At 44.3% G+C, this 27,702-nt stretch overlaps 1 protein-coding gene across 2 annotated transcripts in view; it reads right to left on the reverse strand.

Annotated features, from left to right (window-relative positions):
• Positions 1-27,702, reverse strand: part of GLRX2 (glutaredoxin 2) — a 140,295-nt gene that overhangs the window by 37,865 nt on the left and 74,728 nt on the right. For both annotated transcript variants that reach the window (XM_086964542.1, XM_086964539.1), the window contains exon 3: positions 26,075-26,251. In XM_086964542.1, the coding sequence (XP_086820668.1) occupies positions 26,075-26,251 (177 nt within the window). The remainder of the gene's footprint in view (positions 1-26,074; positions 26,252-27,702) is intronic.

Genomic DNA, 27,702 nt, shown 5'->3' on the forward strand with positions numbered 1-27,702 from the left:
CCTCTATCTATTGCCCTCACTCTATCTATCCATCTATCACCCTCACTCTGTCTATATATCGCCCTCACTCTATTTATCACACTCACTCTATCGCCATCACTCTATCTATCTATCACCCTCACTCTATCGCCCTTCCTCTATCTATCTATTGCCCTCCCTCAATCTATCGCCCTCCCTCTATCTATCTATTGCCCTCACTCTATCTATCGTACTCACTCTATCTATCTATCGCACCACCACAGCATCACTCAGGGGCACCACAACATCACTCAGCGCTACCACAGCATCACTGAACACCACAGCATCACTGAACGCCACAGCATCACTCGTCGCCACCACAACATCCATCCATCAATCTGTGCAACCATTCAACAACAACTGGTTCAAATATGTTCTCTCAATGTTTCAAGCTTTATAACAAATGTCACAAAAAGATGTTAATATTTCACTTCTGTTCTTGGATTTTCACCACAATAAAATACATTGAACATAATCTTCACAAAAGTTATTTACAAAAGTTTAAGCTATTGCCATTATAAATAACAATAACTTTTATTTAAGTATTAATTATTAATAAAAAATAAAAGCCATTGTTATTTGTAATATCAATACATCTAAGTCAAGGGGCGTGGCTTGGAGGCCAATGCAAGCGGCAGCGTGAGCGCAGAGCTCCGCTACGAGGGTCCCGTAATTATCCTGCACAGGGGTCGCCTTGACCCCCCTACGGTCCTCTGCGATCAGAGACGTGGGGGAACTACATTGGAGAAACTTGGACCCCCAAACGGCATGTTTTGAGTCGTTTTGGCGACTCCCGGGGCCCGCTCGTAACTAGCTGTGAAAACAAAATGGCGGCGAGACAGTGATCGGCGGCTCCCGGACCACGCTGACGGAGGGGCGGTATACTGCCGCGAGAGGCTGTGGAGCGAGGAGGGGAGAGAGCGGCCCCTCTCAACAGCAACCAGGGAGACCCCTGAGACTTTGCCTGGAACTGCGGAGGGGGTGATCTGAGTGCCCTTCCCCCCCCCCCCTCCCCCCGTCCTCGGAGAGACCGTGGCAGGTGAACGCAGACAGGGCAACTCCGCGAACTGGGCGCTGCTGGAGGGCCTGGGCTGCTCGACCCTGTTCTGGTGAGTGGGGCTGGGTGGGACCTGGGGCTACCGGCTGCGGAGGCGGGTGTGTGGCCCTGGGACTGCCGGGCGCTGCGAGCCGACATGCGGGCAGGAGCGCGAGCCGACATGCGGGCGGGAGCCCTGAGGATCGAGCTGGCGGCTGAGAGGTGACGGCCGGGGAGCTAGCAGCCAGCGCATAATCTGAGGAACCCAAAAGCTGGGGTTTTACCTCGAAATATTCGAGAGCACCGGCGCGCTGAGAGGCATGAGGGCGGCGAGAGGAGGGCCACCTCCGGAGCTGTGTTGTATGACGGAACAGTATGGATCGGAAAGGCTGGTACATTTCTGGGAGATGAGGCAGACTGCTGGGGGCCGACGCGGCGAAACTCACTGACACTGCATGCCCTGGAGCAGGGATCACTGCCACGGCCAAGAAGTGTCAGGGAGCTGCAAGTGTGGGCGTTTGTAACGGGGGGAGGCACGAGGCCTAGGACTGGGCTCAGATGGACTTGCGTGGCACTGGTGATCTTGCCCGGCCCTGATCAGCACTGCTGGTGGAGCTAGACTGCGGTGCCCTCTAGCGGAATAGCACTAGGACATATCGACGGTGCTTTGCTGACCTAGCGGTGCATTGGCAAGTGCTGGCCCCTTCGGAGCGCACTGCAGTTTCACCTAGGTGGCGGACAGTGGGATCCTGCACCTTGGACCCTGTGGGTGCAACCTGGAGGTCTTGGATATGGGCAAAGCCAAAGGGAAGAAAGATGGGTCGCAACAACTGTCTGACACTGAACCCCCGCCTCAGCCAGACCAAGAGGCACATGAACTCCCATAAGACCCTGGACTGCAGCGGCAGCTAGATAGGATTCTCGAGCTGCCTTGCAACAAGACATTGCGCAGGTGGCGAAAGGCCTTGGCCTGTTGCGGGCAGACCACTCGAAGTTGGTGGACAGGGTGAAACACGTGGAGAAGGTGATCCAGGAGGTGGAACCTGCACAGACTGCCTTGAGTGAGACCGTGACAAATGCTTTGGATCGCATTGCGGCGCTGGAGAGACGCGCCAAGGACGCAGAAGGGAGGAATAGACGGAACAACATCCGCGTGGTGGGTCTGCCTGAAAAAGCAGAGAGGCCTGATATGATACGCTACCTGGAGGACTGGCTGGGAACAGTGGTTGCTCCTGAAGGATCCAGATCCAGAAAATTTACCATTTCCATGCTAACTTCGCCCGTGAAATTGAGATTGAGGTTATTGTTATTAGTACCTCAATGTTTGCCTTGGCTGACTCTTCTGTGCCTTTATAGACGATAAATAGATTGTCTATATACCTGTTCCAGGTTACAACCCTATGGGTCCATTCCGCATTCCCCTCTGCCCAGGCCACCTGCTCCTCTCACAAGCCCACAAAGTGGTTCGCGTAGCTGGGGGCGAAGCAGGTGCCCATCGCAGTGCCATGTATCTGTGTAAATAGTTGTTCCTGGAACAGAAAGATGTTATTTCCTAGGCAGAATTTAACAAATTCCAGTATCATTTCTTGTGCTCAGCTAATGTCATGGCCTTAGTCTCTAAGAACCATCTTACTGCTTCTACTACCTGTAGATGATCAATTCTAGTGCAGAGGCTTGAGATATCAACCAGCATGCTGTGCTCTACGGTTACACCCACTTGGGGAGGTTCACTATGGGATAAAAATGTGTAGCACATGAGGCATGATTTTCAAAGCACCATCTGCCACTGAGGAAAGAAGTACCTGAAACGCGTCTGGCAGGAGCTGTTGGTATTGAATAAAGCACGAATCCCTGCACTACTCTGCTGGCTCTTCATCATTTAAAAGTGCAAGATTGGCGTGCTGGGAGGTTCCTTCCAAAAGGGTAACCTTTTTCGATTATTATGTGCGCGGCTGGCCCAGTCGCGGAGGGAACCACTCTGTTGAAGCAGACCCGCAGTGGTCTACAGAAGTTGATCATACAAGCGGGAAGCACGAGCCTGATGGAAAGCGTAAGAACGGCAGAGCTGCTGCAGGAATAAGTAGTTTTACCCACTGGGGAAGAAAGAGATAATGGAAAAACTTTCATGCAAATGCTCACTTGATAAACATTGAACATGTGCGGACTCCGTGAACCAGCATGCCGTGCTCTACGGTTACGCCCACTTGGGGAGGTTCACTATGGGATAAAAATGTGTAGCACATGAGGCATGATTTTCAAAGCACCATCTGCCACTGAGGAAAGAAGTACCTGAAACGCGTCTGGCAGGAGCTGTTGGTATTGAATAAAGCACGAATCCCTGCACTACTCTGCTGGCTCTTCATCATTTAAAAGTGCAAGATCGGCGTGCTGGGAGGTTCCTTCCAAAAGGGTAACCTTTTTCGATTATTATGTGCGCGGCTGGCCCAGTCGCGGAGGGAACCACTCTGTTGAAGCAGACCCGCAGTGGTCTACAGAAGTTGATCATACAAGCGGGAAGCACGAGCCTGATGGAAAGCGTAAGAACGGCAGAGCTGCTGCAGGAATAAGTAGTTTTACCCACTGGGGAAGAAAGAGATAATGGAAAAACTTTCATGCAAATGCTCACTTGATAAACATTGAACATGTGCGGACTCCGTGAACCAGCATGCCGTGCTCTACGGTTACGCCCACTTGGAGAGGTTCACTATGGGATAAAAATGTGTAGCACATGAGGCATGATTTTCAAAGCACCATCTGCCACTGAGGAAAGAAGTACCTGAAACGCGTCTGGCAGGAGCTGTTGGTATTGAATAAAGCACGAATCCCTGCACTACTCTGCTGGCTCTTCATCATTTAAAAGTGCAAGATTGGCGTGCTGGGAGGTTCCTTCCAAAAGGGTAACCTTTTTCGATTATATATATATATATTATATATATATATATATATATATATATATATCCTACTGGCGGTCGCCAGTAGGTAGTTATAGTTAGGATTATTTTCAATGCAAAATCTCAACATTCTATTGTGAATAACTTTGTCGCAGGTTGAGGAATGTGCCTGAAAATTTCCTCAAATTTGCCTCGCGGCGCCCCGGTCCTTCCCTGAAAGTTTGGGGGGATTTGTCAAGCGGGGGCAGAGATAAAAGGGGGGTCCCAAAACGTGTTTTCCCCATGTTAATTTCCATAGGGCGGTCGACCTCACTTTTAACCCGAACGGCTGAATGGATTTCCACCAAACTTGGCAAAATTGTAGGGACTGGTAGCCCGATGTGCCTTTGCTATGTCTCAAGATATGTGCTCCAGTGAATTTTGAGTAATTTAGTTTCAAAAAAATATATATATCTATGGCCGCGCCCCTGTACGCGCACCAGGGCGCTAACCAGCTACGCGAGTTCGCGCGCGGAAACCTGATTGGCTCTCGGGTGTCTGTAAACATTCCAGACAGTCCGGAGCGGCCGCCATCTTGTGTCTCGGTAGGATCGAGACACAAGAGGTGGCAAAAACAAAGGGGGAAATGACCATAAGGGGGCAGAGTAGACCCCTCCTGATCCCCTAGGTTTAATGTGGGGGCTATAAAAGGGCCCCGCGGGGCAAAAAAAACATGATTTTTTTTTTATTTGCACGGGGGGAGCACCCGGTACGCGCACCGCGGAGCGTACCGGAAAGCGTTCCATGGAAAAAAAGAATAATAGAGTTTTTAAAAAATGTAGCCTTTTTTTATAATTTAGAGGTAGTTCTAACAAGAACTGTTTTTTTTCTTCTTTTTGTTGTTTTATACTTTTTTAATGTTTTTTTTAACATTTTGTACTTTTTTTTCGCTTTTATGAACTATTTTATATTTTTTTGTAATTTTTATGGGGAGAAACAAAAAATAGGGAATTGAAAATGGCTCAACTGGAGCAAAAATTAGGGTTTTTTGGGGCAATTGTGGTTGTCACCAGCAAGAGGGATGAGCTTTATGCTCTGTTCACCATAGGAGATGGTCTTACCACAAAAAATACAAGTAATTCGGAATTCCCCAAACCGTGGTTGTATGCAAGGGATCGTCTCCCTTGTCTCTGGTCCCGATGGAGTGGGTTGCTTTCTTTTGGAGGTGGTGGTTGTAGATTGGGGAGGGTTACTGGCCAGTTCTCTCACCTCTGCAGCAGAATAGTTGTTTGGATGCTTGCGCTGCATGTGCCTAATCATGGTATTATTACCAAAAGAATATTTTTTGTTAGGGTTCCCCCTTGAAAGTTCCATGCCACAGATTAGGCAAGTCACCTTGGGTGCATTGACTTTTTTCTTGCCCTCTGGGATTGAAAAAAACTCCCATACGATGTGCTGCCTTGGCTTGTATGGGGTATTGTCTTCTGGCAGCCACCTTCTCCCTTCTTCCTCCTCCTCCTCCTCTTCTTGACCACCAATGTAATGTTGTGGTGGTCCTCTTGATGGTGGTGGTGTGGTCCTCTTGATGGTGGTGGTGGTGGTGTGGTCTTCTTGATGGTGGTGGTGGTGGTGGTGGTGGTGGTGCAGATGCTCCAGCTGCTGCTCCTACTGTAGCCATTTTAAAGTACAAAATGTTTCTCAAAGATGTTCAAACAGGTCTTCCTCAGTCAAAGGACAAAGTCAGAATAAGGAAAAAAGGTGGGGTCTTTCATCATTTGGAAAAGAAAACGGTCCTGAACCAATGAAAAGTGTTATTTTCAGGTCACATGACCCGGGCTTTCATCATTTAGAAACCAAAACTGTTCTGCACCAATGAAAAGTGTTATTTTTAGGTCACATGACCCGACGCGCTTACGCGACGCGCCCCCGGGCGCGCCACGGGGCGCGCCGCGTAAGCGCGTCAGATGATTACGTCGCGCGATCGTATTCGCTCGAGTATTTCCAGGTGCGCTTACGCCGTGCGTATCACGCGGACGCGGCTACGCGATACGTCATGATGTTTTCGTTCGCGGCAATAGCGCTAACGGGACGCTCACCGGTGCGCGACCCGGGGCGCTCCGAAAAAATGCGCTTTCCAGTGCGCACACCGGGGCGAGCCCGGGGAGCGCACCAGGGCAAAATATATATATATATATATATATATATTATATAAATATACAATATAGGATTCATTATAAAAAATATTACATTTCATAGGTTTGAGGCCCTATATATAGTTAGGAATTAGCATTTAAAAAACCTATGAAATTCACTGAAAAAACCATAGGTTTCACACCAGTTATAGTTAGGAATTAGCATTTAAAAAACCTATTAAATTCACTGAAAAAAACATAGGTTTCACTCCAGTTATAGTTAGCAGGAAGTTTTACTCGCATAAAACCATTGAAATTCTCAAGTTATAGTTAGTTGGAATCACTATAACTTGCGTGTGCAATGCACTGCTGATGACGTCACATATTACATCACTCATGACATGGTCAGTGACATCACTCATGACATCACTGATGACACCATCCTTGTGACAGAGTGACAGACCTCCTTTCACTGTAATGTAACCCATGAAACACATATTGAAAAATATAAATTACATTTTTTTTTAAAATGGAGATACCCATACCAGTTACAACAACCAATTCAATAATTCCACCATCTATATACACATCCACTCATTCACCAACAGTTCTATATAGTTACTCATACATATACTCACTCATCATATGTTGTGATTCACCTATACATCCTGTTACACACCGACAGTCATCCAAAAGTTACTCTCACACATACAAGTAAACTATTGAACATCTATTTATTTGCATATACAGCTATACACACACTACCACCTTACTTCTAAGGAAACCTACACATACTTATTCTCTTAAACAATCACTTATAGAAACTCATAATTATTTAAACAGGAACTCTTTCAATATCTCACTCTCACATATACTCACTTATGTACATCAAAACTCACATATACTAGATTAAAACATATGTAGTTACTGATAAAGACACTAGTGAGACAGTCATTCACTCACTAACACACAAATATACACAATCATCCACCCATACAGTCCTGCACATATGCTGTCTTCAAAACACATACAAAGAGAGAGTTAGTCCTTCATGCATCTATGTGATAAGTAATACCCCCACGAAACCATACAAACACTCATACTGATACTAAAAAAACATCTAATAACCCATATATCTACACATGTACCTACTCACCAACCCATGCAGCCACTTAGACACTAAGTGAAACACTAATACATATATATAAATATTTAAACATTACTCACTAATATATGTATTCACTAAGAAACACTTAATAAGCCAGTTAACTAATCAATTTTTATTAAAAAAAACATCCATTTAGACACTTATTTAAACATTTATTCTTCCATCAACTTTTACATATACATATATAAAACAAATTTATTTTCAAAAAGACACACATTTAATGGATGGTGTCATGAGTGATGTCATGAGTGATGTCACTGACCATGTCATGAGTGATGTAATATGTGATGTCATCAGCAGTGCATTGCACGCGCAAGTTATAGTGAGTCCAACTAACTATAACGTGGGAATTTCATTGGTTTTATGCGAGTAAAACTTCCTGCTAACTTTTTTTTTTTTCTTCAAATATGTTCAAGAGTTGAAACTGCAAAAAATATTTGCTCTTAACCCTACAAATGCAATGACAACCAACTCAGAGTCAAATGACGATAATGAACAACTGGGATTAAGAGACAACGATCTCAGCATGCTCATGACAGCACAAGATCTGGCTGGAATGGAAGACATCCCGAACTCAATTGAAGCAATGAGGGAGGGGATCCGACAGGAAAGAGATCCAAGTAACCATTAAGAAAAAAATCAAAGGTTCTCCCGCAAACCCCTCACTATGCAGTGGATGTTTTCAACAACGCAGTTTTATTAGATCTTCAAAAACTGGCAACAAAAACAACTGAAATGGACATGAAAAACTCTAACACCACCAGAAAAGAATGGGAAGCCATTAAATATCTGAGGACCAACCCGAGTATTGAGATTAAACCTTCGGACAAGGGTGGAAACATAGTGGTTTTCAGTAAAGACAAATACAAACAAGAGGCAATGAAACAACTATCGAATAAGGACTGCTATGAAACGATCACCAGAACGGATTATGTGAAATGTACTTTAAAATACCAGACCCTGTTGGAAGGGTGGAAGGATGATGGGATGATAAATAAAAATGAATTTGATTATCTGAGATGTGAGAGCCCAGTGATCCCTACATTTTATCACCTTCCAAAGGTGCACAAAGATACTAAGAGCCCTCCAGGAAAGCCGATAGTCTCTTCGATAGGCAGCCTCCTGGAGAATACATCTAGGTTCATAGACACATATTTGGCACCGTTTGTTAAAGATCTATCCTCATACGTGAGGGATACTCAAGATTTCCTCAGACAAATTGACAACATCACATGGGATTCGGATATGCTTATGATTACCCTGGATGTCGCCAATTTATACACCTGTATAGGTCATAAGGATGGCATTTCTGCTGTGAGCTGTTTTTTGGGCAGCAAACCCCTCAAGTAACACCAACATAACCGCATGCTCCTGACAATGACGGAATTCTGTCTTGAAAATAACATCTTCCTATTTGCAGGAACTCTGTACAGGCAAACACGTGGGAGGCCATGGGCACGTGCTTCGCCCCCAGCTATGCGAACTTGTTTGTTGGCTGGTGGGAGAACCACGTGACCTGGGGCGGAGTAAATAAAAATGGCTGGACCAAATTATGATCTGGGCCAGATACATTGACGATCTCTTTGTTGTTTGGCGTGGCGATAGGACTTCTGCAGAGGAGTATGTCGCCGATTAAACAGCAATGAGCTCAATCTAAAGTTCACCAGTACCATTAGCAACACTTTGGTGAACTATCTGGACCTAGAGGTCTATGTGGTAGGAAATACACTACACACCAAACTCTACAGAAAGCCCACGGCAGGCAATGCTGTGTTACATGCAGCAAGCCACCATCCCAAAACCTTAATCCGAAATATTCCTTTTGGAGAATTACTTCACCTGAAGCATAACTGCTCTGGCAGTGAAGAATTTAAAAAAGCTAGGGATGAGGCCACAATGAGATTCAGAGAAAGGGGCTATTCCAAAACTATACTGGGGAATGCAGCAAGTAGAGTGGAATCGATTGACAGGAAAGATCTATTGCTGAATAAGACCAAGACAGAACCAGAAGGAATAACATGGATGATTACCAATTTCAGCATGCGATCAGGATAATTGGTACAGGTATTTAATAAAAACTGGCACATCTTACAAACAGATGCCACTTTAAAAAGAATCATACCTCCACATCCGTCCATAACCTACAGACGCTGTCAATCACTAAATGACATTCTGGTACACAGCCACTTCGAGGGCCCACCTAAAGTAAGAACGTTAAAACCTGTAAAGGTTTTTTTTCCGTGCCTACGTTATAAGGCCTGTAAATACAGTAAAAAGAGAACAAAAAGTGGGGAGGAGCCAAGATGGCGACCGGAGCGGACGTGTAAGCTCCCGGCTCCGCCAGTCCTTGCGCCCCGTTGAACTATCCTGCCTGTTATCCTGTCTGACTCATCGGCTGCTCCGACGGGGGCGACGTGCTGATCTCGCCCATGTTTTTCCGGACTCTCGGCTCGTCCGGAAGGCTGAGATACCCTGGTGCCGGTCCCGACGCCATTGCCCCAGCGCTCCTCGCCGCCTAATGCCGGACCTCGGCGGAGTGGAGACGAGCAACCTGCCTGTGGAGCGCTCGCATTCTGGAAGGGGCTGCTCTCCCTGGAACGTGGATATCAGCATCCCGGGTGCCGTGGAGTGCTGAACATCGTGCTTGCCACGCGACTGCCGTGACGATTGCACGGCACTCCGGCTCCATTGTCTCAAGTTGAGAGGGGGCGACTCGGCTCCATTGCGGGACTCGCCCGCACATTGCTGCCTGCCCGTTCGCCCAAACCGCCTGGCTTTGCTGTCGTGGGCTCCTCACTGGCGACGCTACATAGCAGCTCGCAGCGGTGGGGGACGGAGCGACTGCTGGCCCATATCGCACCCCCCCTGTTTCTGTGCCTGGCTGGTGGGCGCTATGGAAGTCCCCGCTGACCCGCGGGACGGAGAAGACCGTCCGCCATTGCCCCTTGCCTGTGATGCCATGGCCGCGCCGGGGATCGAATTGCCTGCACCTTCCGATAATGGGGGCGGGGGGGGCACACTGCCTACCCTGTCCTACGGAGATGTCCTGCTTGCCCTACGTGAACTACGGGCGACGCTGCGGCGAGACTCCCAGGAGCTATGTGACAAGCTCGACGACATCGCCCTGGACCTGGCGCAGATCCGGAGGGACTGCTCTCAGCAACAACAGATCGCTCCTCTGACGGCTCCTGCTAAGGATACTGAGTTGCCGAGTGTTTCCAGTGAGACTGTGTTCCGCCCTGCCATGCTAGGCGTTTACAGACGATCGCATACCGACTCTGCCGGGGATACATTGTTCCCGCACTCGGCTACTGTTTCAACACGATCGCTGCTCATACCGGAGGTGGGACTGCTGGCTATTCTACTCCTGGCCCCCTTGCAAACTCGTTCATTGGAACCTTCGCCTTTTCCCCTGCTGTATTTGGTTTTTCAGAGTAATTTTGGGGCTCTCTGTATTGTAACCAAAGCATTATTGGGTAGGTGGTGTCGTCCATTTTGTGCTTGTGAGTCTCCCCCTTCCTCTCTGCTTCCATCTTGTTCCTTTGTTGATGAGGGGGTCGACACTCATAGAGGGTTGTGTACTGAAGGGCGTCCGAAATCGGGTCAGGGCTAGACTGTTTGTCTGCTGCATTGCTCTCTTACCTGATGGGGGTCGGGTTCAAAATGCTGTGTGGGGGGGAATGTGTGGACCGCACGCAGAGTGCAAATTGAATTTTCCAGCTGGTTGGGAGTTATTGGATATCGTTTGGCACTCGCTCCCAGCGCCTCCTTTGTGTTACTGCATTCTTGTTCACGGCACAGTCGGAGCCACATTTGACTATCCTGGTACCTAGTGAGCCATCGGCTCTGTTAATTTTTTTGGGGTGTCTGACTTGCCAACAACGACTATTGGGACGGGGGGTTGCCTGTATAGGGTTGCGTCCATTTTAACTCTTTGTCTCTGCACTGCCCGGGGCGGTCATCTTAGTTTCTGTTCTGGCTGGGGCGGGGTTTTGGGTGGGTACCGTGGTGTATTGGTCGCTTGCGACTTAGATAGCACTAAGGGGGTCCGGGTATCAACTTGTATTGGCCTACTTGATGTGATTTGGAATCGCGGCGCCTTCTTGGCGCGCATCACCGCTACAGCTCCTCACATTTATCCGCTTCTTGTCCATCCTGACACCTTCGACTGCGAATTGGAGCTGCTCATATCCTGTGCTGTTGGCCTTAGTCCCCTTAGATTTTAATGGCGTGGGATTCGCTAATGGATGGGTGTCCGGGAGTTTTGTTATTGTATTGGCTCCTCCCCACCTCCTTCAGTGGGAGATCTGGGACTATTCTTCCTTGCTCCCCTTATCACTAGTGAATGTTTTTCTTTGTCTTTTCTTCCTCTCTCTTTCTTCCCTTCCTTTTCTTCCTAAATTTCGGGTTTTTTGGGGTGACAAACACTCTGCTGGGGGGGGGGGGGGGGGCAGGCCGTAGCCTCTGCATGTGTGTAGGGTGGGGGGTTATATTTTATTTTTCCTTGGTTTCTATGGTGCCTATGTATTTCCTTTTTATAATTTTCTCCTTTCTGTTCTGGGTCTGAGTGACCGGGGTTCAGTAGGGGGCGGGTGGCGCTGGGGGTGGTACGTGGACGCGAACTGTTTCCACTGTTGACTTGTGCAATACTACCATCCTGACTGGAGGATTCTCACTAACTGTTGGTTCTCTTGATGCTGCCTGCCCATGCTGTGAAGCGAATGTACGGACTCAGTTCTCCTTGACTCTATTCTTCACTGCGTTATTTTCAGATAAAATTTTTTAAAATTTAACCTTCAATGCTCCTTCTCCCTGGCGACATGTCTCCGTTCAGTGTAACTGCTGTTAATTTTAGCTGTATTGCCTGATGGCGCTGGGGACACGTAATGCTTGCACATGTGCTTCAAAGTATCGTGGCCGGCCTGCCGGTTGTAGGCCCGTATTTGTATCATGTTTTAAGCACAATAAAGGTTTTCAAAAAAAAAAAAAAAAGAAAACAAAATATGAAGGTAGACCCAATAACCCACGCCCGATAAGAGAAATTACAAAATTTCTCAACTGCAACTTTGACTTCACGGTATACTGCTTGGAATGTCCTTGTTCCAAGAGGTATATCGGAAGCACAATCCACCCCGCAAAAAAACGTGTACTAGAGAACATGCGTGCCATAACAAATCGAGACAAAGCGTACCCTGTGGCACGCCACTTTGAGGCACATCATAACAGCGATAGGGACCTGCTCACCTTCTTCTGTCTGGATCAAGTGGACAAAAAGGAAAGAGGGGGTGACCGTGTCAAGGCTCTAAGGGTGTTGGAGTCCAAATATATCATAGACTTGCAGAGCAAATGGCCAACAGGGCTGAATAATGATGAAGAGCTATGGGTCCACCTATAAATAGATCAAGACAGGAGTATCAAATTGTCTGAAAGCATTAGATGAAAGGACAGGGAGGGATTATCCTCTGAAATGTGGGATCACACATGAAGCAATAAGACAGACATAACAACTATCTCTCCCTGAGCCCCATAAGAACATAAGATAGAAATTGCCAACCCATCTCTCCCTACTCTGAGAACAAACAAAAAACATGCAGGACAGCCTATATAGGGCCAGAGAACGGTTGAGTCAGCCCATATAGGGCATTATAAATAACGAATTGGGGAACAACAGATTTCACTAGACACTGTTGGGTGTGGCAGCTGTTTAATTTTGGTATGAATTATCGCCATATTGTATTAACTATGTAAGATATTAAAATCTACCGTGTATTTTGACAGATAATATACTAAACAATGAACGGAAACACCTGCCTGTAAAAAAACGAAATAACATTAAGATATTTCTCCTCTGTTTTTCCCCCCCTTTACGTTACATGAATGGCACATATAATGAAATGTAAAAAGGTATTGTTTTTAACCATGCACTTGCACTTTTTTTAAACCATTACTTATGTTAAAAAGGGTTTTGTCCCACTTTAAACATGTTTATAGATGGCCACCGTATTGGGACATGTAGGTTAAGTCCGTTTTCACTATCCATGGGAGATGTGTGGGAAGGACGGCCGATATAATGGTTTCCTTTTTGTACACACCACACGCCAACACTGATGAAGCCGCAAGGCGAAACGCGTCTGTTGGAGGGGCAGGGGGTCTGTGAATAAAAACTTTCTAAGACGGATGACCAGAGTGCCTTCCATTTTTCAGTCCAAAAGAGAATCTGATTTGTTGTATTATAACATCACGGTTAAATGGACTGCCAAATCTGCCGTTGAAGGTATTTGAACCAAAGCCCCGAGCCCCTGATGAAGTGTCCTCAGATATGAAACGCGTTGGGCAGGAACTGATTGGACTAAGCACCGAGCCGGTTCATGTTGTTTCCCTTGAATAAAATTGAAGGCAAAAGCGACTCACCTGTTTGGGCTCCTTCTCTGCAGGCAAACCTTGCGGCCTGGCCTGGGTCGCGAGGGAGCCCTGCTGCACCTCGGTGCAGTCCTGCCACTGCGGCACTCGGCGTGGTGACAATTGGAACAGAGTGAAGCCATTCGAAGGGAGCAAGACAGCAACCTGGGCGGTAACAGGGTTAGCAACCCACTTGTGATTCATATGGTGATGTGATACCACACGGCGCCTCACAGGAGGAAGAAACGGCACTACAATTACCATTGGGCCACTTGCGTGGCCACGCCCATCAGGGTGGGAACATCACGGTTAAATGGACTGCCAAATCTGCCGTTGAAGGTATTTGAACCAAAGCCCCGAGCCCCTGATGAAGTGTCCTCAGACATGAAACGCGTTGGGCAGGAACTGATTGGACTAAGCACCGAGCCGGTTCATGTTGTTTCCCTTGAATAAAATTGAAGGCAAAAGCGACTCACCTGTTTGGGCTCCTTCTCTGCAGGCAAACCTTGTGATTGATGTATGCGGCCTGGCCTGGGTCGTGAGGGAGCCCTGCTGCACCTCGGTGCAGTCCTGCCACTGCGGCACTCGGCGTGGTGACAATTGGAACAGAGTGAAGCCATTCGAAGGGAGCAAGACAGCAACCTGGCCGGTAACAGTGTTAGCAACCCACTTGGGATTCATATGGTGATGTGATACCACACGGCGCCTCAAAGGAGGAAGAAACAGCACTACAATTACTATCGGGCCACTTGCGTGGCCACGCCCATCAGGGCGGGAACATCACGGTTAAATGGACTGCCAAATCTGCAGTTGAAGGTATTTGAACCAAAGCCCCGAGCCCCCGATGAAGTGTCCTCAGACATGAAACGCGTTGGGCAGGAACTGATATATATATATATATATATATATATCTGTCTGTTGGCTGGATATCTTGTCCTCCACACAATCAAGGACCCAATTCAGTGCTTAAGGTATTTTTATTTACCCGTCGCCTTTATGAGTTTCGGCTCCGTGGAGCCTTGATCCCATGTGTACTGAGGTAAGTGTTGTATTTAAAGTGAACTGTGCTTACATTCCAGGATACCACGTGATTATAGACATAGACAACATCTCCTTTTATGTTGTCTAATCACTTTAAATTGCATAACACAGTCATTGCCATTTAAAAACAGACTAATATTTATAAATAGCAGCAAAATGAAAGCTTTCAATACATCTGTAAAATACCACTACTGTTTCTAATACCAAGTTAAATCCTGTATCACAGTATAATTTATGCAAATTCATTATTTCTCCTGTATCCTGAACATTCATTATAAAAAGTGACTCTGTGTAAAATGCAATGTGTAAAAATTTAAACAAATAAACTATTGAATGATCATTAATCTGTTTACGACTTGACTCTTGATGTCTTTGTATACAATTGCTTTTCACTGACTATTTCATACCTGGCGTATTACTCATTTTAAGGTATACAGATATCTAACGATGTTGAGGGATCTACTAAATACAGTATTTGGCACAAATGATATCAGCATAATTCTACAGGATTAAACAGGTTGATATTCTCACATATGTGGGCATAAAGATGTATACATGTAAATCTGCATCTGATCATGTATAAGTGCCTATACATGTCATTCTGCACTTGTGCATAAGTATAAATATTGAATACACATAAATATATATATAAATACAAAATCGATGCTTGCCTCCAATAAATAAATATATAAATATATCACACAGCTCTTTCTGCCTCACCCTCTGAGAACCCCTATTTTTACTTTTCTTTCACTATTTCACCTCTTTTTTCCACACTTTATCTCTTTCCACCGTCTCTCTCAACCTGGCTGACCTCTTTCTATACCGCTTCTCATTTTACCCTCTCTCCATCTCACCGCTATCTTGACTCTCTTGAAATTTCTCACTGGATCACTTCTCAACCTATCTACCTCTCTGTGTCTTTCTCTAACTTACCTCTCTTTCTGCCTTATCACTCAATGTACCCAACCAATGTATCTCTCCTTCTGTCATGTTGTTCTCACTATATGTATTCCTCTCTACAGCGCTGAAAAACCTTACCCATGTCTCTGACCACTCACCCTACCAAACTCTTTCTTCCTCTTTATATTTTTTGATTACCTTTATCTCTTTAAATCTTTTTACCTCACCTATCATGCAACATCATCTTTCATCTCTACTTTCCTTCTCCCTCTAGTTTGCTTCTCTCTATATATATCAATGTCCCTTCTCCTTCTACTTTGCTTCTCTCTATATATCAATGTCTTTACCGGTTTGTCCTCCTGCATCCCACCCCTTTCTATTCCTCTTACTCCGTGGAATTGGAACTTACTGTCTAGTCAGTTAAACATGCACATAGAGAGACAATAGGAAGGACAAGACAGGAGATGAAAATTAAGGTGAAAATAGTAAGATTTGCAACACGCAATTACAGTTGTGAGTGGGTATTTCCAATTATGAATAACCAGCAATTAAACCACAATTTCAAGTGCTCTGTGCATGTGTCTTATTTTACTATTATGGACTATGGAAGAGAGATATGGATTGGCATATGCTAATGGAAAGGACCTTATACGAATCAAGGGGCTGTCCCAGAAAGTGGTCACAAGTATGGAACACTGGAACAAATACAGAGGAAATGTGTGCAAGAGCCCACGCGCCGATGCAGTGTCACAGGGAGCTACTTGACAAGTAAGATGTTTTGGGGACTGTGTCACTAAATGCACAAGTAATTTAGGATTTGTTAACATATGGCCGTTGAAGACGTACTCCGTGATTTCATATTGCAATATCTGTAAAGTGTTAAAGCGGTCATGAAGAAAAAGATTTAAAAAAATACAAATACTATGGACTAGTTCACTAAGCATCCTCTACAGTGAGAGGAATAGTTTAGTTAAATGCTGAATTCCACATAAAATATAGTTGCAAGACAACAAAAATCTATTAGGCTAGAGCAGTGTTTCCCAAATTGTAGGTTGCGAGACGACTGTTAATGGGTCGTGAAAGTCCAAACAATAAATAAAAATGCCTTTAATTTCTGTAGTATCTCGTCAAATTTACTGCGCTCCAAAGACAGAGGTCAAATGTCAGGCTATGTCTTCTGACGAATTGGTGCCTATTTTTTTTTTTACCATGGGGATTGCTGTTTGCAAATTCCTCTTACTTTGCAGTCAGAGAAAGAAAGTAAAGTGATTATGTGACATTCTTGCCTCGGCAAGGCTGTAGGATGTCATTTTTTGTAATACACAACAAAATGTAAATATCTGTATTTGAACTGTACACGTTCAGCAGTTAGGAAGGCAAACATGAAGTAATTTGTTTTTGTAATTATGAAGTGTGTTGGAAGCAAAGAGTTTAATAGGATCAAAATAAACCATGAAACTTTACTTGGTGATGCACAAGTGATAAATATTCACTGAAACAGATTTCCACATATTGTCATTGGTGTGCAATATAGTTTTATCAGTAAAACTGTATGTCTTTGCAAATTTAGTGGGCACTTCAATGGAAAATGTGCTGTATGTAAATGACTGTGTACTACCACAAGATGCTTTAGTTACATAAATAAATTGCCCACCTCATGTTCATTAAAGGTAGGTGGGTTGCAACAGTTTGCAGTTCAATAAAGTGGGTTGTGGTTATAAAACGCTTGAGAAGTACTGACCTAGAGAATTCTGGGCAGCTGAAACATTTGCCTATTTTTGTGTATCAGAGTTTCTGAAAGTTTAACATATAACTCAATATTGTTTGGAATCATGAGGGCATCAATTAACAGACAATGGGAAAAAGAAATTCAAAGGTTTGCTGAACCTGGGACCCCAAAATAGGTCTTGCCCAATGTCGCAAAAATCCTTAAGATGGCATTGCAGGCACACAATGTTGGATACCCCAAACCATCTTACCATTCACCTGGCATAAAACAAACACATTGGTGGCAGACCATTTCATTCTCACAGATCTTCCTTTGAAATGTACTTACTTTATCTGTCCACTCAGAAGACAACTTTCTCAATTTCAGAAAATCACTGATGATACAACTCTACAGGCAGACCTGCCCCACTTAGACCATTTCTTCTATAGACGATTTTACTTTGTCAAAATTGTTTACCTTTTAATTTTTTTTTATTTAAAATTTTTATTTAGGAAAAATGACATGTACAGAAAATCATACAAAAAAACGGGAAAAACAACTCAACATACAACTATGTCATAAATCCTTTTCCTTTTTTTACCCCCAATTTTGAATCTCCCAACCCACCCACCCACCCCCGGTGGATCGCTACAGGGCAAATAAAGAAGCATTAGAAAAGAAAGAAGAGAAGGGAGAAAGGAAAAAAATACATACAGATAATTCATGTTTCACAAGCATCAAGATAGCAGAAACCTTAATGATCGATATTCAACCACCTAGTTAATGGACCCCAAATTTGTTCGCCGAGCCTCCGTGTCCTGTATCGTCTTCTCTTAAACACAGAAAATTCCCATTTGCAGACATTTACAAATTTTCTAAACCATTCATGTGAAGTCTGGGGAGCAGGGTCCAGCCAAACAGTAGCTAAACATGATCTCAGTACAGCCATAGCAGTGAAAAGTAATTTCCTATCCGATTCAACCATATTTTTGCAATACGCAGCATGATAACCTGAGGAACTACTGATATCCGATACTCAAACACTTGTTCTAAATATTGTTCAATTTTACACAGCAAGGGAACCAAAGAAGGGCAAGTGGCAAACATATGAATGCTGTTGACCGCAAGCTCCCCACAACAGGGACAATTTACCCTCATCACCCACCCCATTGGTGTATACGGAAGGGAGTTACATACAGATTGAGCCAGGTCTTAAAACATTGGACCTGAAGATTAACAGAAATAGTGGCGGTTTGACTATAAACTAGGGAATCCATGTTCCGCATGGAGTCCAGCCAGCCACCGACTGAAGTGTTTAGCTAAGTCATCCTTCCTCATTTCATTCACCAGTTTATAAATAGAGGATATGGTCGATTTATTCCCATTGATTAATTCTATCAACGGTATACGAACCCAGCTAACTGTCTTTTTAGAAAATAAATCTTGAATCTGTAGAAATTTAAAAATTGCCTATTCCGTATGCCAAATTTCTGCTTGATAGATTCAAAGGTCAGGAACCCAGACTCAGAAAAAATATCCCCTATTGTACAAACCCCCTGTGCAGACCATTCCTTAAAATATCCATCCCGGAAAATTTCTGGAAACAGAAAATTCCCTGCAAAGGGAGAATATAAATGAATTCTACCAATGTTGAACAATTTCCGAACCGTTGTCCAGACTTTAAACGCACCAAGCAGAACTTTAAACCTCACCCGTTTGAAGTAGGCGAAATCGATATGTCTAAACAATAATCCCCGAGCCTCCTCCCCCTAGATTAAATGATAAATTGAAGTGTCGGGACGATCTGTATATCCTGCATCTAGTAAATCGGTAATTTGTCTCAACGTTATCGCCCAATAGTAGACCTGGATATTGGGTAACGTCCAACCTCCCCTTTCCCTAGGAAGAGTCAAATACTTCATAGCCCGTCTTGGGAGTTTACCAGCCCCAAAAAAACAAGAAATAATCCGATCTAACTTTTTAAACCAGATTTGGTCAATTAAAAAGGGAATAGCTCTAAGGAAATATAAAATCTTTGGCAAGAAAATAATTTTTATCACATTGCCTCTGCCCATCAATGTTAGCTGTAAGTTATTCATTCGACGAGCATCAGCCTCTAGTTTAGATAGCAACGGATTCAGATTGATCTCAACCATCTCCTCAGGTTTAAAGCTGATTTCTATCCCAAGATACTTAGATTTACTAACTACCCTCGGTCGTCAAGGATGATCTCTGAGTTTTTGTATCATTTAAATGATACCCATATATCGCACCAAACTGCGATGTAATTAATTGAATTTCTTTCAAAGCTACCCACGGGGAGTCGGTCAAAATAGCAAGATCATCAGCGTAACCAAGAATTTTCGTGTCCCCATCCTTCGCCTGCACTGGATGAATTAATACATTTGAAAAAATATTTTTAATCAGAGGGTCAATGTAAATTGCAAATAATAAAATAGAACAGAGACAACCCTGTCTCGTGCCTCTCTGTATATTTATAGACTTAGACTGAATACCCATAACCGAAATTTGTGCGGTTGGGTGAACATACATACTCTGAATCGCGCGGATAAACCTCACCCCAAGACCGTAGTGCCTCAAAACAGCCCATACAAAAGGCCAGGAGACCCTGTCAAAAGCTTCGCCCGCGTCGAGCAGTATCAATGCCATAGGGTCTCCTGTAACCTTAGTGTTATTGAACAGCGCGATTGTGTGACGTATATGTTCGATTGTTTCATGCCCGGGCACAAATCCATGTTGTTGGGGCGACACGGGCTTCTTGATCACCCCTGCTAATCGATCTGCAAACATTTTTTAATAGATTTTAATATCACTGTTAATTAACGTTATTGGTCGGTAAGACCAAGAATCCGAAGGTATCTTACCTTTCTATAAAAATGTTACAATCCTGGCTCTCCGCCATGATTCAGGAGGCTTATCTCCATTTTGGACCCCACGGAACATCTCAATCATAACTGGAGTCAGCACAGAACGAAAAGATTTATACAATTCACCCGGTATAAAATCGGGGCCAACAGCCTTGCCACTAGGAAGGGAATCTAGAGCTAGCCATAGCTCATCTATTTTAATTTCTGCATTCAGCATATCCAGATCTTCCAAGGATAGATCCCCTACCTCGATCTTCTGAAGGTATCCGTGAATTTCAGCCTGAACCACCTCATCGTCACGAATATCCTCATTATAAAGTTTTTGGTAGAATTTCTGATATGCTAAAGCTATAGCACCTTCTTCAGTTACTAGTCTCACTTCGGGGTCCATGATACTCTCAATTTGCGTCCCGGATTCCTTTTACTCGCATTCTTAGTGCTAACATATGTCCAGATCTTTCATTATTCTCGAACATTCTTGAGCGCCAAGCCAGAAATTTACTAGCAGCTTTGGCCTGCGAAATTTCTATAATAGTTGATTTAGCAATTATAATCCGGGTTTCAGCGGCATCACTTTCCCCACCCGCCAATAAGACCCTGGCCAAATTAGGCTCAGCTTCTTCAAGAAATCGGTATAGCTCTGATAATTTAGTCCTTTCATCTTTCGGGCTCTCCCATCCAAATCTGGTAGTCTTCCTCCTAAAACCAGCTTTGAGTGTGTCCCATACATTTTGTATACTAGTGCTACCTATATTTTCATTTAGGAATCTAGTTATCCAATGTGCCATACAATCAATATACTTGCTGTCTCTAAGCAAACAGCGATTGAAAGTTAATACATCTGATTTCCTAGCTGTAGGTTGTATATGAACCTCAAATACAAGCAGGTTATAGTCTGACATAACTCTTGGATAACGGGTAATACTAGACCCTTGAGCCAGAGTTGGTGAAATAAAAAAATAATCCAGCCTAGAATGATGTTTTGAGTGGTACAGAAAAAAACGTAAACCCTGAATCACCCCTTCAACTAGATGCCCATATATCAATCAAACCATGCATTTCCTTCAGCTGCAACAGGGCCCTGCAGACTTTTGGTTTCCGACCCACATATGCTAAACCTGGTTGATTAGCAAGTTCACAATTGATATTTATATTAAAGTCACCACATAGTATAAACGGGGCTAGCCACCCAACCAACTCTAGGTTCAACCAATTGTATAAATCTGGGTCATCAAGTACTGGGCCATACACCGATCAAAGTGTAAAAGTTTTTTTCTGGAATTTACCATGAATGATGATCCATCTCCCATACACATCCGCAGAGGTGCGAATTATATTCACCATCCCCCGCCGCGCCAAAATGGCAACCCCCTTGGTCTTAGCCTCTAATTTAGTCCATGAAATCAGCTGAAAACCCTCGAGCTCTAATAGCTTATGTCGACTGGCTTCAATGTGGGTTTCCTGGAGGCAGATAATATCTGCCCGCAGGAAGCGTAAATCTTCTCTGACCCGACGCCGTTTAGCAGGATCATTTAGTACGCAAATATTTATAGATGCTATCCTAATTTTAGCCACGGTATTATGAAAACATTCCTAACAGATATTCAATTGAGAAAATGTACCCACCCTACATGAGCTACCCCATTCCCACAAACAACTCCCAACACACATCTTCCCTTGCCTGGCAGTTCCACCCCCACCCAGATCCCCCCCACTGATCCCCCCACCCCCTCCGTACCCCACAAAACTGTCAAAAAAGGTCCTCAGACCCTTGTGATGCCTCCCACTTGCCGAGAGTCACCCGAACACTCGCTGTCCATATGAAAAGAAAATTGTAAGTAGAGAGAAAGAAAAAAGACCAAACTTAAGGGAATGAACAAAAGCCAAAAAACAACCAACACAATTTAGTCCCACAGAATTCAGCACCTTAACCCTCAACAAGTTCTTTCCGATAATTTTCAGGTTGTACTTCAGAGGAAAATACCCGTATCTTGCCACAGAGAATAACTTTCAACCATGCAGGATACATCAACAAAACTTCACACCCTTTTTTCTGGAAAGGAGTGGTCAGCTGACGGAGCCGCCACCAGCGTTCCACTGTTGCGTGACAAAAATCGGGTCTCACAAAAAAAGTGTGACCCTCTGCAGATCTTCTAGCATCCGGACGTGCTTTCCCAAAGATGGCCTCTCTCAGCAGAATATTGCCAAAAAAAATCAATAACGCTCGAGGTTTGGCTTCAGGTCCAGTCTTCTTTTTCAGCATGAGAGGAAACTGGTGCACTCTCTGAATCTCAGTTTCCCAGCACCAGTGTGAGAGCCCCGGGAACGCAGTTTTAAATAGTTTCAAGACGAACCCCCTAATATCCTCACCCTCCGCTTTTTCCTCAATCCCTAGGAGTCGTAAATTGTTACGACGGAGCCGATTCTCGGAATCCTCTAACTTCCACATTATATCCGAAAGTCTTTCGTCATTAGCCGTGGTTTTTGTTTCCGTATTCTGCAATCCAGCCTCGAGCCCCACTATTCTTTCCTCCAGAGCAACTGTCCTGGAAATGACCTCTGAGCAAGCCTTGGTATTCTTCCGGATTGCCCCTTGTATTTTCATCGTGGCTAACTGGGCTCTTTTATGTTCTTGGCGAGCTTCATTTTGGATAGATTTCAGCATGGTAAAAATCTGGGTATTCTAAGGGGGCAGATTAGTTTCACCCCCATGCCCCCCCCGATCTCCTTCTTGGGTTCTTAGCCCTCCTGAGCCTGCAAGGGTAGTTGTAGCTCCTGAATAGTCCCATTGCAAATTACTGCGTGCCTCGGAGCCATCGCTCTCTTCACACTTTCTCAGAGTAGGCGAAGGTATCTTCTTGATTTTACTGTGGCGAGATGTAATGTTTTTTAGAGTGTCAGCTGTATTTGGAGGACTCACACTCTCCTCACCCGAAATGAGTTCTTAGTTTTTCGGAATCTGAGGTAGGATCTATATCCGATTCCTCTGCCAAAGAAAAAAAGCTGTCTCCATCCTGGGCATCTGGAAGGCTAGTAACCCCGGATATCGTATCCAACACACCTCCAACAGGGGTTTGAATGGTAGAGATACTAATCAAATCGGCCTCCGAACCTTGCCGGGATTTTACATAGCCCCTTTCCACCTCTTCAGCCTCTTCAGCCCCTCCTATGCCAGTACATAGCGCCAATGAGACCCCAGAGGCTAACGTTAGGGTCTTCGGTACCCCCGCCATCTATCCCAGGCTTCTCAATTGTAATGTCCTTTACTCCTCCATCACTAACCTTTAGAGGAGCCTGGGTGTTATTAGGGGAGCCTGCCAGATCTGCACCACAGAAAGAAAATTAAGTCAGCGTTTTTGACTGTAACTTTGAGGGCTTCCCCGCAAACATCCCTGGGACGGTGACGATCTTCCCCCCGCCAGAGCCCTCTATCGTCTGAGAGGAAGACCCTGACACCACCACGCTCTTGCTTGTGCTCTCTTCACTCGAAATAGACCTAGATTGAGCCTTTTCTGCTACTTACCCTTTTAAAAGACTTGTTTTCTTTAGACTCACCACCGTTGTTTTAGCCCCGGGCTTTTCTGCCACTCTGTCTGTTTTTGCCGATTTTTCGGGTTTTTCCGGTGTGGCAGGGGTCTTCCTCACCCCCGAGGCCGCCGAAACTCCCACACCTTTGCTGTTTGACGCAGTTACCAATCCGTTTTTATGAGGCGGCATTTTGTTTTGCGAGCCACCGCTCCCTTTCGGCTCACCAGCAGCCACGCCCGCCAAGTCCATAGGTGTGCGCGGCTGCGGAGGATCGTTGCAGCGAGCCGCGCGGACTGCAGCCAGAGCTTCTGCCCTTCCCGGTACGTGAACATAAACGCCTTCTGCCACAATATTTATGAGCTGCTCCGATTGCCGTTTTTATTCCCTCATCCAAAGCGTTAATTCACTCTCCTAACTACCACCGCTATTGCAGCGCTGGTCAGGGAGTGACACCCACTCGATTCAAGCGGCTGCCATCTTAACCCCTGTTTACCTTTTCAATCCTCCTTCTGCAACATCTCTTTTTGAAAGCACAGCAGCACCGCGATTACGACATTGCTGTTAAGATACTGCACTGGATCTCTGTTTCTTACAGATGTTCTTGGCTGACCATTATGGGAAACATAGTTGATCTCACAGCATATAGGGATTTGGTATAATTGCTAATACCTACAATTTTTAAGACATGGACTAGCCACTTGTTCCTTAGTAGGTCATACTGGAAAACAAAACACGTATAAGGAGCCAGAGATAACCTAATTCGAGCAACAAAAGCAATGTTCTACTAAAGCAAAGTTGGCTTGCAGTAAGACCAATTAAGTTTTGTTCCCAAAACTGTTGCAGCCAAATGTTTATTGCTTACTAACTTGCTTTTGTTATAAACCTTCTCTCCTCACCCCTCTTATGCTCATTCCCACCACTCCCCCGCCTTCTCCCTCTGTACTGTACTTGTTGCTGGGGCCGAGCAGGGACAACCAAGCAGGATTCCCGCTTTAGTCTGACTCTCCCAACTGCCTCAGACTTTCTGCATGAAGAAGAAAACAAAATAGCAGTAAGGAACATGAATGTGGAGATGCAAGCTAAGCACCCTGCTTGTCTTACTTGGATGAAAGCGAACAAGAGTGTCAGCTTGAACTCTGGGAAGGAAACACAGCCATGCATCTACATTGAACCAGAGTAGCATTAATAGGTGGGACCACAACAATGCCTGTAGCAGGCAGGCTAGGGGGTTGTGTAGGGCTATATGAGACATAGGTAGGGCTGATATAAAGCTAATACAAAAGGAAAGATAGACAATTCTAATGTATACATACATTTGGGAAGTTAAAATGGAGGGCACATTTTAATGGGCCCAGCATCTGGCCGTAAGGAGAGGAGTTACCAAAGAATTTGATAAAAGTGGTGAAGTGTAAAACAACTTGCCTATAAGTAGCAGAATTGGAAATAACTCATTATTAAAAGTAATCAATTAATTAACTGCATGTTTCTTCCTTGTGCAAATACAACATCGAAGGCTCTGGTGAACATGGAAGCTGTTTAGACTAAGAACTGAATGACTTAATAAACAGAAAAGCAGGATATTAAACAGTCAGCCGTATTGAGATCAGGTATATTTACCCAGCTTGAAGAACCAAAGGGCTATACTGTAGGAGAATCATGGTAACATAAAACAGCAAGAGGAAGTAAAGGGATTTTCTAGGAGATGGCAACATACAGAAAAAAGTGAGAACCCCTTCATTAAATCAAAAGGGAATCTGATTCTCAGAGCGTTAAGGTGTGAGTTCTCCAACATGGAATGCTATATGTCACCTACAGTAGGAAATACTCTTTTGTACGTATGAAAAGTGTAAATCCTTTGAAATTCTATAATATAAGTAAGTGTGAGCAAAGTAGATGCTAGAGAATTGTGGTATCCTTTCTATTACTCATACGCTAGGAGTGTAAAGGGTTTGCTAAGAGTTGATGATTATCTGCTCACAACAAAAACATTTGTGATCATGCAACTGAGCTTTGGCAAAGCCAATCATCTTCGCAACTCCTAATACTAAGCAAATTGAATGAAAACGTAAACTTGTTTTAATACTACGTATGAGCCCGATTTATTGTTTGATGAAAGTTTTTCAACATCATGAATAACAGTCTTCATTTTGTTTTTTTGAGATGAGATATATCCATCAGCCAATTTATGAAGACCTTATACCTAGTGTTACATTCTAGGCCTAACTCATTTTAAGAATTACTGCATCTTATAAAATGTACAGACACTTAGGAAAGAAGATATATGCTGGCCTTGAACAACAGAGGACATGAATAGAATTAAGAACTTCATTTCAGGTACACTCAACTGGATTTCTATTTATTATACGGGAAAAATCATACTCACTGTCCTGTCTCCAGTCATTTGGTGGAGAACGGCTTGAAGCTGGTTTCCATTTTCCTGCATATCCAGTTCAATCACTGTATAAGCCACATTGAGATCACTGAATACATTTTTAGCCATGGTGCAGAAAGGGCAGGATGTCTTTGAGAAGATTACAACACAGTTGTGAGAAATTGCTTCCTACAACAGAGAAAGAGTCTTTATTCAGCATGCAGTATTAATACTAAGAACATGCTTTCAATACTTTTTTTAACTTCTTTATAGAAATTGCATTCGTCAGTCAAATACATTTTTTTTGCCTCACAGTAACTTTGACACCAAATTAGATCGAGGAGTTCTCTTGTGTGTCCGGATACTCCCTGAACAAAGACAAAACTGAGGTGAAAATGCTAAACAATATGAGTGATAGAAATATTCTAGGAGATTCTGGGCTTACCTGGCAACCAAATAGCTTTAAATACCTGGGCTTGGAGTTTGAGAGAGACCTCATTACCACACTAAAAATTAATGAAGATATACTCTACAAGAAAGTACAAAAACTACTTGAAGGGTGGTCCCCGAAATTCTTGTCATGGTGGGGTAGAGCGGAGACATTAAAGATGATGGTCACCCCCTTATTTAATTATATGGCGAGCATGCTCCCTATGACCTTCACTGAGGACTTCCTGCAAAAAATAGACAAATTATTTACTAACTTCCTATGGAAAGGGAAGAAACCCAGAATCTCTATGAAAAAACTACAACTTCCAAAACTTAAAGGTGGTCTAGGCTTACCCAATTTTGGAAACTATCGAACCGCTTTCCTGTGTAAACAAGGAGCTTCCTGGTTCGCCGAAGATCCTGGCTACACACCGTTGTGGATCAATATAGAAAAGTCTTTTATAGTCAAGGCCCCACCAACCGCGATACTCACAATGGACCTATCACACCTCACACACTCTAAGTATATCATGCTAAACACCAAAAGAGCTCTTCTAAGACTGGATCACACACATAAATCTGGCCTGCAGATAAAGAAGTCGGCTTCCGCATCCCTATGGCGTAACCCACTTATTAAGATCAATGGCTCGCTTCTTTCCTGGGAACACTGGTCAGATAAAGGAATCAACGTGATTTTGTATCTTTACGATGGGCACATGCCACTGCCCTTCGCAACGATCCAAGCTAAACATTCCCTTCACCCAATTGACTTCTACACATTCCTAAAACTAAAGTCAGTTTTGTCCACACGTTCGTTCACACTGTCAGCACCTTGGTTAAAGTCGACGCTTCGACACCTACAATCGTCAGGACATTTTGTCTCAAAAGTATACAAATTGCTCGTGCCGACACCAAGTAAATCAATGAGACGAAACAAACTTAAATGGGAAGCGGAACCGAACAATACCGGAATAGTTGTTAACTGGGACAGGATCCACGCTTCGGCGCTTACGCACAAAGTTTCCCCTATCTTCTCGCAAACTAAATACATGATACTCAACAGGGCGTTCTGGACCCCACAAAGATTGTTTAAACTCAACCTAAGAGATGCCCCCACGTGTTGGAACTGCTCCCTAGCGGACGGTGATCTGCCAACATGCTATTCAACTGCCCCATGCTACACAAGTACTGGTCCAATGTTTTTGACTACA

This window comes from Lissotriton vulgaris, chromosome 1_1, assembly GCF_964263255.1.
Source record: "Lissotriton vulgaris chromosome 1_1, aLisVul1.2, whole genome shotgun sequence".
Lineage (NCBI taxonomy): Eukaryota > Metazoa > Chordata > Amphibia > Caudata > Salamandridae > Lissotriton > Lissotriton vulgaris.